The sequence below is a fragment of the Platalea leucorodia genome, assembly GCF_965183815.1.
Source record: "Platalea leucorodia genome assembly, chromosome: 16".
Taxonomy (NCBI): Eukaryota; Metazoa; Chordata; class Aves; order Pelecaniformes; family Threskiornithidae; genus Platalea; species Platalea leucorodia.
Window position 1 is genome coordinate 10,223,357 of NC_138838.1, and position 14,744 is coordinate 10,238,100.

At 46.8% G+C, this 14,744-nt stretch overlaps 1 protein-coding gene across 1 annotated transcript in view; it reads left to right on the forward strand.

Annotated features, from left to right (window-relative positions):
* Window positions 1-14,744, forward strand: part of AATF (apoptosis antagonizing transcription factor) — a 57,715-nt gene that overhangs the window by 37,602 nt on the left and 5,369 nt on the right. Inside the window, exon 11 of the mRNA XM_082328592.1 lies at window positions 2,183-2,254. Within this exon, the coding sequence (XP_082184718.1) occupies window positions 2,183-2,254 (72 nt within the window). The remainder of the gene's footprint in view (window positions 1-2,182; window positions 2,255-14,744) is intronic.

Sequence of the window (14,744 nt, forward strand, 5' to 3'; positions counted from 1 at the left end):
GGTGCCTTTTTTTTTTTTCTTCTTTAAATAAAAGTTGCACTGACCCTGCAGGGAAAATATCAATAAAGAAAAAAGTGTCATTGTCTGTGTTCAGGATTAACATGCAGTTAATTTCCAGCATCTTTTCAGAATAGTCCAGTAGAGCCCAAATGGGTGTTTCTGAATAGTTGGCTCTTCCACTAAGAGACTCAGTGTCACCCCAAGCAGATCACTTATCCCCTGTTCTTCTTTTTCCTTCTCTAAAATTGGGGCAGCAGTGCTTAGATTTGTTTCTGTGAAGGACTTTGAGATCCTGGAAAGCAAACTATCACATACTAAGTTTCACGTGTCTCCATAATTCTTCCTTTTCAGCAGTCCTTTAGCAAACCTTCAATGTTATAGCACGTTTGGATGAAATGTGCTAGTTTATTGTAGGGTCTGAGGATCTTCAGGTGCTTTCAAAAGCAGTCGATCTTGCACTTGACATGAGTACCTGTTCCCTTCATAGACAGGGAAATCGGGGCACTAAGAGGGGAAGTGAGCTCATCCTAAAACTGCACAGTTGAGCTTAAGAAACCTGGTGCCTAGAACTCTGCTATCCCTCATTAGGACATGCCTGTTTTTGAGGTAGACGTGGAGGAGTGATGTGTGCACACCTATTTTTCATGTCAGTGATTTCTGGTCCTCTGCTGGATGGGCTGTCTTTCTGTGAATGAAATTAAATATTTTGTATCTGCTAGACTGGGATTTTTAAAGTCCTGATTTAAAACAGGTGACAGTAGTTAGTTCTGGACAAACAACTTGTGTCAGAGAATTTATCAGAATTGCTAAGTCCCCTTGCCACTACGCAGACTGTCCCTGTATAAGCTTTGATCTGTATGAATCCATCAGTTGTTAATGTCTCATAAGCGAACTATTTGATAGTCCAGCCTATTGGCCCGTTGTGGGTTGCACTACTGGCCCTGCACGGGTCTGTTCCCTGACTCCATCATTACAGCGTTAGACCAGGGCAGTTGCTTCCATTACGAGTGACAAAGACTTGATTGTGCGGAGAAGCCCTTGTGTAAGGGTGAGCGTGTGCTGTGCCTGAAGAGCCATTCTGAAATAGTCTTGTGAGCTAAAAATCCCCTCGAGGGAATGTTCCTGCATAAGCAAACAAAAGGGAGTGCAGAGGTGACAGAGTGGAAAGGTGATTCTGGGCAAATGCTTGTGAATCCTTTTGCCTGCTATTTGTCAAGCTCTAAAAATAGCAGCGGCTCGGATAAAACATTTCAGACTTGGGTAGGCAGCATGGCAGTGTACACCAAAAGCCGTTGGTTTGGAATTCCCTGCCCTTAGACACTAGGGTTTAAAGACACCTTTTCGTTCAGAGTTTTTCAGTGCTCTGTTAAATTTTACATGTCAGGTCCTTGAATATAAGTCATGAAAAGCCACTGCAAGTTCCTAGCCCAGTGTGGAAAGCAGGAAGGGGATCCCATATCTGGAGGTGCAGTACAGCTTGCAGAAATATTTTGGTGGACCAGAAGCTGAGACAGATGCAGCACTGTATCCCCTTGGACATGCCCCATCTCTTCTTTGCACAGGTCTTTTTCCTGTCTCCTTTGCCTGTTTTTACATGCTCCATTTGTAAGTTATTCAGGGTAAGACTTTCCAACTACGGGTACGGCTAGCTGAGTGGGATTTTGATATCCTTTAGGGCCCTAGATACCACAGAGCAAGGAAAAAGCGATAGCAGATGGATGCTTGAGAAGGTCTGATGCTCTGGCGCTTCTGCTGCCTGCAGTGGGCTCTTCGGGCACAAATTCCAGAAGGTGATTAAGACACCAGCTGAACGGAAGGCTGAAAACGAATCCTTGTTTCTCTGTCTCTGACTTTGCGGGGTTGTCTGTCTGGGCGTCTGATTAGGCACTCGCACACAATTAATGGATGCTGTATGTCCTCTTTCTAGCTGTGATAAAAAAGGATTTGCTTGCTATTCAGTTCGTTGTGTCATCTGATTGTTCTTGTGTCCATGTTATAAGAAAGGAGGAGGAGGGAGGGGAGGGGGAATTGCCAGCTACAACTAGTGGCTCATTAGATACCAGCCACCAGCAAGGCCAGTGCTTTGCATTTCAGGGGCTGGGACGTTTCTATTCAAGCAGCAACATTTCCTTTTCATTAATAGTTACTAATGTGCTGCCTGCTTATTTCCTGCACTATCCAGGTATCATGTCCATAGCAAGCTGGTGAGCTTCATGGCACCTATTGACCACTGTACAATGAATGATGATGCCAGGTGAGTAATAGATTAATTATGTTTCTCAAATGGCTTCATGACAGCATGATATTGACCTGTTCTTCAGCCTGTCGCCCCCTCCGTTTCTTCTTATCAGTTAACCATTTGTCACTGGCATCATAGCCTGGGTGTCTTGGTCACATCTGTCCAGGCAGTCTGGCTGAGCTCTCACTCTGTAATTACTGTGACACCAAACGGGAAATTTTCATAAATCTCACTACCTACATTTTGATTCCTGCTTTAAAGCTCCTCCGATTTTGAAATCTTCTAGTTTTATGGAATTATTTTGGAAATAGACAGCTAAGTTACCTGGTGTCTTCAGGTGTGATCAAAACTTACAAAGAACCTGTCTTTTACCAGAAATGGCAACTGGTTTAAATTCTGTTTAGTACGCATTTTCTTAAATCAGTTAATAGCTGGAATAGTTCAGTCAAGATTCACTCAAGGCCTCAATGTTGCTTGTGTTTATGTCTGTTTAAAGAGTGAAGAATTTTTTGGGAAGACTATAATGTTTTAATGTGCTAATTAGTAAAGAAAGTATCAGTGAAGTTTTGTGCATAGTTACTAGATAGTTTTTCTACGTATACAGCCATATTTCTTAAGTGTTACATTTTTAAACTAAATCTCGAAATGCTGAGCTTTTTGTGGGAAGGAGGTGGAATAATTTTTCCAGTGAATGGATGTAGAAGGCTTGAGAAACATCTTTCCCCTGGGTTGTGGAACATGTTTGTGCTTTGTGAGAGAGAGATGTCGTTTGTCTGTTTGTGAAATGGAAACCAAATACCTGCTGTTCTTAGACTGTTGCCTTTTGGGGTATTGCACAGGCTGCTGAATGAGAGCTCTCCAGTAAGCTGGCACTAAGACGTTTTGTGTCCATAATAAGACCTCTGCTGTTTCATCATGCATCTTTCTCATCGTTTCTTTACTCTTTCTTTTTTTTTTTTTCAAGTGAGAAAACTGCTCTGATTTCTGAATATTGTCTAGATCCTCTCGCCACAAAAATAAATGTGTTGGATGTGTAGGGTGAAAGCTGTGCCTCCAGCCGCACAAGGTGGTCAGTGCCACCCCCTTACCTGGATCATAAGAAGAGAGGGACACAAGTGGCTTTGGCACTGTGAGATTAGACATACACGCTTTTGCCAATTTAGCAAATAATCAAGTGCATTTTTTGTTTCTGCTGTGCAGGGCTTGAGCTAGCAGCTGTCTGTGCTTCCCAGCTGGCAAGGACCTCCTTACCTGTATGGAATTGGGGTCTCTGCTGTTTTGGATAGCCCCCAACGAAACATGGGGCAGGACAGACACACATTCCTAGTAGAGTCGTACCATCCTGTAGAAATTGTTCTGGGATGTGCTGCTCATTCCCCAGATCTTTTTGTCTGAGGGTAATTAGCAGGTGGCATATGTGTGTTTAGGAAGAACCAGTTCATACCATATGCATTAATGATACCCATGACTCTAGTATTTATCTTAGTATTATGTCCAGTTGACTGGTTATTGCTTATGCTTTGAGAATTTCGAATGAGGTTAGGGTACTCTCATTTTTTTTGCATATAATACATATTGCCCCGTCCTACAGGTTAGGCAGGCATACAGACCCCTGCTCTGTCCCCAGCGTGAAGGCAAGCTCGGCTTGTGTGGGGTGTGTGGGGGGGGGAGGAAGGTGAAAAAAAATAGTGAGACTGATCCTAATAATCTGGGAGTTACGCTATGTTTGCTGTCCCCAGAGGTGACATTGCCTCCTCCTTCGCAGTCCAGCGCACTCACTTGTGTTCCAAAAGTTGCATAGAAAATGCATTCTGTAAGCCAAAACCCTCCAACAAGTCAATGCAGACGTGAAGTGCATCAGAACAGCTGGGACAGCGGAGTCGTTCTGCACAATAGCCTTCTTGGGCCTCAGCTACGCTTCATCTGGCTGCCATCTTCCTAACCCTTACTCCCCGCGCTTCTCGGGAGGCACCTTGAGTCCACCACGAGCTGCACAGGGTCTGGCTGACCCTCAGAAGCGATTACAGCTAATAGGATGCTATCTACGTTACGCTGTGTCGACATAGTTATCATTGTGGTAGGGACAGAGTGTTTGACATTTGGTTTACTGAAAATGTCTCCTGGGGGTTTTCTCCACATTGAGCGGGTTATTACATCGCTTGCATGTTTTACTGATTCTTTGGTGGCAGCAGCGTGGCAGCAGCTGCTGCTGCTTATTGTCTGACTGCGGGAACTTATTTCTTACATTAAGTTTATTAGTCACTTTGGAGGCCCGCCATATTTTCTGTTAATGGCATTTTAGTCACTTATCTCCTGATGTTGGTTTAGCTGTCTAGAGTGAGACTGTCGGTTGATGCGTTCGCACACCAGCAAGCGTGCCGGAGGGTCATACCGTGTGGGCAGCTGTATCCCGCTCTGCCAAGACCAGGCTTTCAAGCAAACCCTGGACATGGATGGGGCAATGCCGGAATCAGGCTGGGCAGGTTCTGTTCCTAGTTCTGCCGGTGGCTTCGTGGATGACCTTGAGCAGGTCACTCGGTGTTTCTGTGACTCTGATTCCCCTTCTGAGCAACGGAGGTCTGCTGTTGAGAAGTGCCTGTAAAAACCAGGGGGTTAGTAATAGTAGTAGCATTATTTAATTTAACATACATAGCAAAGCTTTTGTTTCAGACAAGAGAAAGATACACAAACAGAATCCTAAGCTTTCCTCACTGTTTGCCGAATACCTGCTGGTTACCTGTAACGCAAAGAATATGCCTTACGTTTGCCTATTGCAGGCATTACAGTCTTCCTTAAGCAGTTTCTCTGCAGCTTCTTCCCCACGGGATGTGCTTTGGCATTGTTTAGTCCTAATGTTGAGCTTAAGTTTCCCGCTGCTGTAATTTAGGCCTCTTATTTCTTGTCCTCTTCAATGTGGGCTTTAGGAACAGATTCTTGCTTCCTCTTTGCAGCAGCCCTTCCACATTTGGGTGGGCGTTCTTGCTCTGCACACTGAAAACCTGGGCTTTACATAGTCTAGCTTCTTTCCTTTCCTCCCTAGTTTACACCATTTGTGTTTGCATCCAGACATAAAACGTATTCAAAATACTGGAGTGGCCAGTGTCTGAAAATTAGGCCCCGATAGGTGTTTTGGTTCAGCTCTCCCAAAATGAAGATACCGGCTGCTATCAGTCATTTTTTTGAAAACCATAGCCACTCTCCAGGGGTCACTTCACATCCCTGTTTAAAATGCCCCTGCACTTGCCACGGGCCATAATACCGCTCTAGCAGCACACAGTCGTACTGGACAAGACAAGAAGAATTCAACGTCTGCTTTAAACTGCAGGTGAATTAAAAAGAAGGGACCAGACCTGTACGCATGAGAGGGAAGCAGTAATGATAACAGCTTTCCTTTGTGACAGAAGAAGGTAATTTTATTGTTTGCAAGTGTGAATTACTAGATTGAAAATGCAAGTATACACTTCACAGTGATGTGATCATGTTCTGAGCCATTTTTTTTTTCCTGGTCAGGCACTTAAAAGGCATGACCCCAAAATAAATACACGTCTGAACAACGGGGCACTCTGTGTTGTAGTGTAAGAAATTTTAAAGTGTCAGTGAGCTGTATATAAAAAAGGGTTGTAGAAACAGAGCTGGCAGAACATTCCCCTTAAGTTCTGTCAGCGGCTACAGTGGCAGGTAGATACCTGGAAAATGCCAGTAAATAAATATATATGTGCAGATGTGGACGGGCAGAAGCGTGGGGGGATGGCGCAGAGTCCGGGGGGTGCGAGTGGTGGAGTAGTTGTGGTTCTTCCCTGGCTGTGCCAGGTCCTCACGCCGCATGATGAACTGCACAAGCCCTTTGTCGCTGGGGCAAAAGCAGAGGGGAGTTGTCTCCTCGCTTTGCTTGCTCTCAGTGCTTTCGAAGGCACGAGTCTGTGTAACGCTGTCATTCCTTGCTGTTTTCTGTATATTTAATTAGCTAATGCAGCCTAGGAATACATTTGGGGCCTGATTCTCCTGTACATTTAAGCCATTTTACACTACTCTGGCTGTGCAGAGAGACCTTAAAATAGTGCAATGAACTGCTAGCACTCACCTGAAGGTCCCTGCGTGGTCGTGTCATGGCTGTGGGACACCCAGGGCTTCTGGGAGTCCGGCACGGCGAGTTCATCACTTGCCACTGCCACTGGCCGGGGAAACAAAGAGCAAATGCACGTGAGGAGAAGCAGCCTGAGCGCTGCATGGCGAAGGGGATGAACAGTCACTCCAGAATTGTTTTACAGCCTGAATTTGAGAAAAGAAACATACAGGTATAATAACTGCCTTTGTCAACATCACTGCCACTTTCTTTCTTATTCTTGCTGCTGGTGGGAATAATAGCATTCGTGCAGGCAATTAATCTTCCACTTGCCAGTTTTTCATGCACCCTATGCATGGGCATGGCTGTTTAACCTTGTGCTCACATATATTATGTTGTAATGTGTGGGACACTGGTGGCCTCGAGCCCTCCTCTATTTTAACCCCTCTTTGGTAGTATTTTAAAACATACACTGGAAAGTGATTTTTATGGTTATCTTGGGGTATATGTTTATAGACTTAAATACATTTATTGTACTCTTGGGCCAAGGTTTTTCTAATCGGTCCAAGGTCATTGCTATGTAAATGGGCCTGCCCTAAAACAAGGAACCTGAAGGCAAAAGCTCAAATGTAAGTGTGCTGTGGTGGTTGCCCAGAGGAGAGGGTAGCTGTCTTGGGCAGGAACCATCCAGGATTAGAACAGGGTCGATCTCTCTCTGGTTGTGATTTTGCCTGGGTTTGAGGGTGGCATCATGTGGGTGCCACTTCTTGGACTTCCCTTGAAATATGCTTTTCCCATCTCCATGACCTAGGGTACTTCGCTGATCCCATTGCTCTGGTATCTAGCGTAGTGTAATCGTTAATATAATCATCCTTCAGTTACCACCATGTGCAACAGAGTTGGGAAGATGCCAGTATTCTCTGGTTTACACTTTGGGAAATGAGGCACAGAGGAATGATAGCCCATATCTCCGAAGGCATTTGGGTCCAGAAATCCAGGAGTCAAGAGCCTCAGTGACTTGCCAAAGGTGACACAGCAGGTCTGGGCTAGAGCTGTAGTTGAACCCAGATCTTGTGTGCAGTCACCTTCAGCTGGCCTAGCTCTGAACAGCCCCATGTTTTTAGGAGATCAGACATCTGTGCACTCGCAGAAAGCTTCTGGGCTAGGTAGATGTATTTATGGGCAAACTGGGGCTGGAGATTCCCACTGAAGGCCTGCAGGTCCGTAGACAAGTGAGCATATTTTCAGTACGTGCAGAGTTGCTGTATCTGCAGGAGTGGATCCTATAAACAGCCTGGTTGTGGCAAGGTCAGGTAAAGTCTGTGTTCCTGGGAAGAAGATCTGCGTGTGGATTTTGGTTTTGTTATATCTCTCTGTCAGCTTTGATATATAGATCTCCAGATCTCTGCGCTGTACGCGTGTGTGGAACAGAGACTAAACACAGACACTTTAAAAAAAGGTATAATATCAAATTACTGCTAAGTTTGATGAACATCATTATTTCACCTCTGGAGGATGGTAACTTGCAGGAGAGACGTTCTTTAAGGACACAGATGTTTGGTCCAAACACCTTTATCTCCCACGACAACTCAGGTTATTCTGACAGGTAAAACAAGATTGTGCAAATATGCAACAGTGATCTAATCAGCTGGAACAACAGCAATATTTTAACTGGCGCTACCTTTTAACAGCATCATTAAGGGCTCTCATTACTCTTTTATTAGAGGCTCACTCTATTTCTTATCAGATTACAGAATGAACATAACTCATGGCACTGATTTGATCTCTTGTTAAAGAGGATTACAGCTTTGCATTAACTTGGATTGACACGGTTTATAATTTGCTGTTGATACACATGCTGGCGGTGTCGCATGTTTGACCCCCTCCCCACAGCACCGCTGAGGAAAAGGACACCCATACATCATCATTAAAGATGGCACCCAGCGCAGAAATGGGAGGCAAAAGGAGGCTTTTCTGCAGTAAAGTCAGGCAGGACAAAAGAGACGTGTTCTCAAGCGCAAGCTGAAATTCTCACCAGGGATTTCTAACTGGGTGAACATGGGGGAGATTATATCGGCTTTCAGATAGGTTGCTTTTTACCTCGGCAAATGGTTCTTCATTACGGAGGAGGACTTTGCATCCGTTATGAGCCAAATTAGAGGGAGGAAGATGGCTGTAATGGGACTGTGTCAAACCATGCAGTTCCACCTGCAACATGAGGCACAGAAACCTTTCCAGGAGCTGGGGAAATTTCCCCTGCTCTTCTCAGACCTCTCAACATTGTCATTGTCACCAGTTAGTGGACTGGTCCCTGCCTTGATCAAACACCACCATGATGGTGTTAGTTTAGCCAGATAACCTCTTTGCCCGTGGTGGAAAAGTTACCTTATTGTCATGTCCCTGGTTTGTAGGAACCCCAGGCGAATGGGGCTTCAAGCTGCGGATGCATGTCCGTGTTGTGGCTCCCTTCTTCCAGCTCCTGTGTGCTGCCCATGCATCGTAGCGCTGGTCGCAGTACAGTTCCTCTGCTTTCGTCTTTTTTTTTTTTTTTAGTACGTGGTCAAGTGCTGACCAGGTATTTCCAGTGCACTGTACTTAGCATTACTATATAGGTACCTGCATGTATATACATACGTATGTAAACAGTCTATCCACACCTGTGGAGGTACGTTTTGTGTTTGACTTTGGAAGAACTGGGCTCAGGGCAGGAATCACTGCCTGAAATCCCATGGCCAAGTGCAAGAAATTAAGCCCGTGACTCCAGCGGTGCCGTTGGCCTCAGGTCATGCTTGGTGGAAGAGCATCCAGCCCACTCTTGTTCTTGCACGAGCAGACCAGTGCCTGCTGGGAAGCTGAATTAAGTGAGATTATCCAGCTGCCAGTGAGGTTTGGATTAGAACATTTCCCTTGCCTTCAGCCAGGACGTTGTGTGTTTTCCCAATCAGCATTCTCACCCTTGGAGTGCTTTAGAATCATAGAATCGTTTAGGTTGGAAAAGACCTCTAAGATCGTCAAGACCTACCGTTAACCCAGCACTGCCAAGGCCACCACTAAACCATGTCCCTAAGCACCACATCTGCCCGGCTTTTAAATCCCTCCAGGGATGGGGACTCAGCCCCTGCCCTGGGCAGCCTGGGCCAGGGCCTGACAGTGCTTTCGGGGAAGAGGTTTTTCCTAACATCCAACCTAAACCTGCCCTGGCGCAGCTTGAGGCCGTTCCCTCTCGTCCCATCGCTTGTTCCTGGGGAGCAGAGACCGACCCCCCCGGCTCCAGCCTCCTTTCAGGCCGTTGCAGAGAGCGATGAGGGCTCCCCTCAGCCTCCTCTTCTCCAGGCTGAGCCCCCCCAGCTCCCCCAGCCGCTCCTCCCCAGCCTTGTGCTCCAGCCCCTGCCCCAGCCTCGCTGCCCTGCTCTGGCCACGCTCCAGCCCCTCCATGGCCGCCTTGGGGTGCGGGGCCCAGCGCTGAGCACAGCACTCGAGGGGCGGCCTCACCAGTGCCCAGCGCAGGGGGACCATCCCTGCCCTGCTCCTGCTGGCCACACCGTTCCTGACACAAGCCAGGATGCCATTGGCCTCCCTTATCTAGGGAGGAGTTTTACAGGGAACAAGGGAGACTTAAAGAGGAGTATTTGGCTCAATGAAGTTGCATTGTTTTTCATTTTTGTATTTCGATAGCATATCGGACTGCAGTTACACTAAAGTGCATCTGACATGAGCAAAAATGGCATAGTGTTTTTTCCAATATACTTTTTCGTTGCGGATGGTAAACATCCAGAACTAAAACAAGACAAATGTCACAGTATGTCTTGCTGCAAGCAGAGGGGGGTGCATAATAGGAAATCCTGGTATTAAAAGATTAATTTACTTATATAACATAAGAGTTTAATATTTTTAAAAAAATTTAAAAAGTTGGTGAGATACCAGCTTTTAACTCAGCTCACTTTGTACTTTGGGTATTAAAACACCATGAGACTAGATTAACGGAGGAATTTGGGCTCTGCGATTGTCAATCCATTACATTCACCACGACAGAAGTCCCTGAAAGGAGGCAAAGCCCTTCTTTCTGCAACAACTGAACCAGCGGCTTCTGTGCTGCGTGGCACAAACCTCGGGTGACTGTGGCGGCGTGAGAAAAATTATTCTGAGTTTATGTAGACACAGCCTGGAAGAAAGGCTCTGCTGCTTCGAATTGGTGGCGTTTTGGGAAACAAAGGGAGTAGTGCTAACATGCGGGGCAGTCTCTCAGAGTGTGCAGGGCTCTGATGTTTTGCAGAAAACGGGTGTTTCTGGCAGGAGGCTGTGGGTGGGAGGGCAGGCTGCCTGCCTGGGCTCCGTGCCTTCTGGAAGAGCCCCCTGGTACGGCAGGGACCCGCTGGGGTCCCTCAGGGAGATGGAGGAGCTCTCCTTGGGGAGGTGATGTGTGTGTACCCTGCTGCACACCCTGAGCTGTACTGGGAACCGAGAAAAAAGCACGTCTTGGCCTGTGAAACTAAACCTGTTGGTCCCGAGGCACCGTGGCTCCGGTATCATTCTGCCCTTTGTGTACTGTTTTGTTCAGTGGATTTTTATCCCCCTAACCTTTGGCTTAGCCTTAGGAGTCAGCTCATGCAGATGCAGTTAAGTATCCCGTATCGCTTTTAACCGTAGTTGTTAGAAGGGTTGGTATTTGAACAAGGAGTTTTTGTATGTTTTGAGGCTGGCAGTAGTGAAGTGGCGTACGTGACCCGGGTTAGTGCCAATGGGCTGAAATCATCGCGTCCCAACATTCGATGTTTGACATCCCTAGTAAGAAGACAGACGCCTCTGTTATGGAAATTTCCTTTTTAAAGGGAAAAAAAAATAACCTGTTAAGAGCTGCGAGATGATTTGTCGTCTTTTCTTTGTGAGACAATTTGTCTTCTCCTGCATCAAATCTGTTATAAAACAGGCAAGCTGTGAAAGAGGGAAATCATCCTAGGAATATGGGATGTTAAGGTACACAAAGAATGGTCCCCTCCGTGCGGCACTGTGCGCGTCGGCGCAGGGCACTTGCACATGCAGCATTACAGTGGCTGCTCTGCTCAAATACCCATCTAAAAACAGAGACTGAGAAAGCAAGATTTTATGAATTTCATGGGGAAATGAAAGCTGCTGGAAAGCTTGCCAGCGGAGCAAGCTGGAGGTTTCTGAACATCCCTGTGTTTCGCTACTTCTCCAGCCACTTGTCCACATCTTTGATGCTTTGTGCTGTAAAAGCTCATAGGAAAATGTGAATGCTATTGGGACGAAAATCAGGATGAGAGAGGTGCCATCGCTGCTCCTGTTAATGCTGTCCTGAGCTCGAGGCTGGTCAGCAGGCAGCTGGCTGTGTGCTGCCGTAAGGGGGAAATGTTCAGAATTGGTGACAGGGATGGCAGGTCTGAACCCCGGGTCCGGTTGGGTTTGGGGGACGGTACCCTGAGCAGCAGTCCGCCTAGCTCTCTGCTGTCCTCCCGCTCCCCATCCCCAGATCCAGCCTCACAAAATGTGCAGAGTCCCTTTGTTTAGGGCAAGAACCAGCTTTCTGAAATATTTATAAATCTTGTGCCTGGTCTCATGAGACAAACCAGAGGTCACATGTCACCTTTCATAATTTAAAGCCGTGGGGCTAAAAGCATTTGCACAGACTTGAAGGACCCAATCCTGACCTGCCTGAGCGAGAGGGAATTGCGGCAGACCTTTCTGAATCTCCTTCAAGCGCCGGGCACGGTGATGAGAGCCGTCTGGCTGTGTAATTTATAGCCGGAGTTGCGCGCTCCGGTTTTGGGCCACGGCGGGGAAGCGAGTGAGAGAGTGCCATCTCGTGGGCCTGCCTTCCCGGCCATCCCACCGCACCGCGCCGCGCCGCACGCCGGACGCCCAGCAGCTCTCCACTCTGCATTTCAGGCCCCTCACCTTAAAAGACACGGGTATTTTAATTCTGCTTCGATGATTGCCGCTGCTCGTTTTGCTCCGCGTCATCACCCGTAGCGTGGGTTTGTTGCTGCGGAAATAGCGGACTGGGGAACGCATGCTGGAAGGTGTGCGAATAGAGAGCCAAATCCCACACCCCACGTGCTGATTTAGGGTAATGCCTTTGCTAGAAATTGAGAAATAAAGGGCTTCAGCTTGTTTTATCTCCCTGGGTACCTGCTCTGCTTGCTGGGCACCTAGTAATCGGAATTTCACACTGGTGGACAAAAGATTCCTTAGGATCCAGACAGAAAGTTTCCCAAGAAAATGATCAGTCATCTGTTCCACAGTCAGCTTCAGTTTTTATCAGGAGGCATGTGGTTTTCATCCTCCCTTTATTCATGGGTGTTCATGCTGTATCTTCCACCAGTTTTTGTGAATTAAAAATTCATTGTTCCCAGTGGAGGATGTCAGTAGGAATGGGGTAGGTATAGTTATTTCAGTACTGCTTGGGGCATATTCTAAATTATATATATATATATATTTTTTTTTTTTTTTTTCCCACGGAAGAAGAGAAGTAGTAAAAGGTACACAGGAAAAGGTAGAGAAATTTGTTGGAGGGTGTTTTTGCTAAAACAGCACAGCAGTGACTCATGCAGTATTGCTGTATTAATAACACTGAAAAAAACCCACCAAAACCTGCATTTTCCCCCTTAATATTGTTCTTCTACTAGTTTACAGAACTATATTTTAAAAAAAGAAGTAACATGACTATAATTACAGGCAATAGTACAGCATTAGCTGTTCTCCCCTCCCGTGTGCAGGTATGTATTTGTTTTCCCCTTTGTATATTTGGTGGAATAGTGCTACTGCAGATGGGCAGAGTAGATTTCTGGGGAACTGTTAACAGTTTTTATGATTTATATTTTGACGATTCATATATTTATCAAAGGTGCTACTGCTGTTAATATTTACCCAGGGCACTCCTGCCCTCTGTGTGCGTGTTTCCTTGCTCTCTTTTGCAAGGATTTTGCCTCTAAAGTGTGCGTAGCAGCAATACCTGGGATTTGGGGGGTGGTGAAGTCCACTGGTCAATTAGCACACAAAGCTCACTGTCTGAAGTAGCTGTTCCTTTTATTTAATTTTTTAAAACAAGGTTTTTGACGTGAAATCACCAGTTGGTACGGTGGGGAGCTGGTCGGCATTTCTGCAGTGCCGTGGAGCGGGGGCTGCGCAGGGGGCTCGGGTTGAGCCGGGCCTTGGCACCTCTTCGGTGCGCAGCCGGGTCCTTTGTCTGCAAAGCGCGCGTCGCAGCGTCGCAGCGTCGCGGCGGGGGCTCCCTGCAGCCGGGAGCCTGGCTGCGGCCGTGCCAAGGGCTGCGCAAGTGTTAAGCTGCGAATGGGAAGACAGTCAGGCTGCTGGCTTGGGGCTTGCGCGGGGAATGCCCTCCCCGGGGTCCGCAGCGTGGCTGGGGCGGTGAGCGGTGCAGGGGCATCCCTTCCTTGCTCTTCCCACAAAACCAGCGGAGCCACAACCGGGTTGCAAATTGCAGCGAAACCAGGATTCTTCCAACCGCGCAGGGGCACGGCGAGCGGAATAAAACGTCTCCCTCGCGTATACCTTTTGTCTCAGACTGCTGGTGCGTTGAGAGAAAGGGCTGCGCAAACTTTCTAGGTGCCTGGGAGCGGCTGGGGAGCGGGCCCTGGGGCTGGGCAGGGGTGGGCGCCTGGGCACCGCGCTCCCGCTGCACCGAGCACCTGTGCCGTCCTCTGCCTCGGGAGTCGGCGCCGAAGAAATGCATAAATAATTAAGCCAAGGTACTTACACACACATGTTTTATGGCAAATGGCTGTGTGGTTCGTGATCATTTTTTCCAGAAACAGGTTTTATGATAATATAGTAAAAATATTAAATTAGAAAATGCCTCACTAAGGGTGATAAAACCTTACTACAGTGGAAATAGGTAATTATCCCCTCTACAGCCTAAATGACAGTTTAAAAGAAATAAAAATGTTAGTGCTCATTACTTGCTTTTGTAGGTTGCAATAAAGGGTAAGTTAAATTTTAATTCAAGGAAGACCCCTGTATCGACCTGCTTCTTCCACACTCTCTACCTGAGGTGTAAGTACTGTTAATTACTCGCATAGGTTATTCCTCAGCACATTGCTAAGACCAGTACCTCTTTGTGCTAAAGTCACCTTTCCTTCAGCTGGAGGTAGCGGACTTGCAGCGGGGTGGGTTGTTTCAACTCAGTGGCTCAAGTCTGATGTTTAATATATGTGGGTGGAGGAGAGAAATTTTATATTTTTTAACCAAAATCCAAGTTCATTATGCGTAGCCTTAAGGGGGCTGAAAGTATTAAAATCCACACTTACCCTGGTGAATTGAAACAGAGACAAGGTTAAACCTGGAGGATTGATGAGTTTTACTCTCTGCATAGTTAAATCCTGCTGAGGGGGGATGCTGTAGAAGAAAGGTAGCCTAGATGATGCGAAGAGGAAAAAAAGGCTGGGTTGGGTTTTTTTTTCCGCA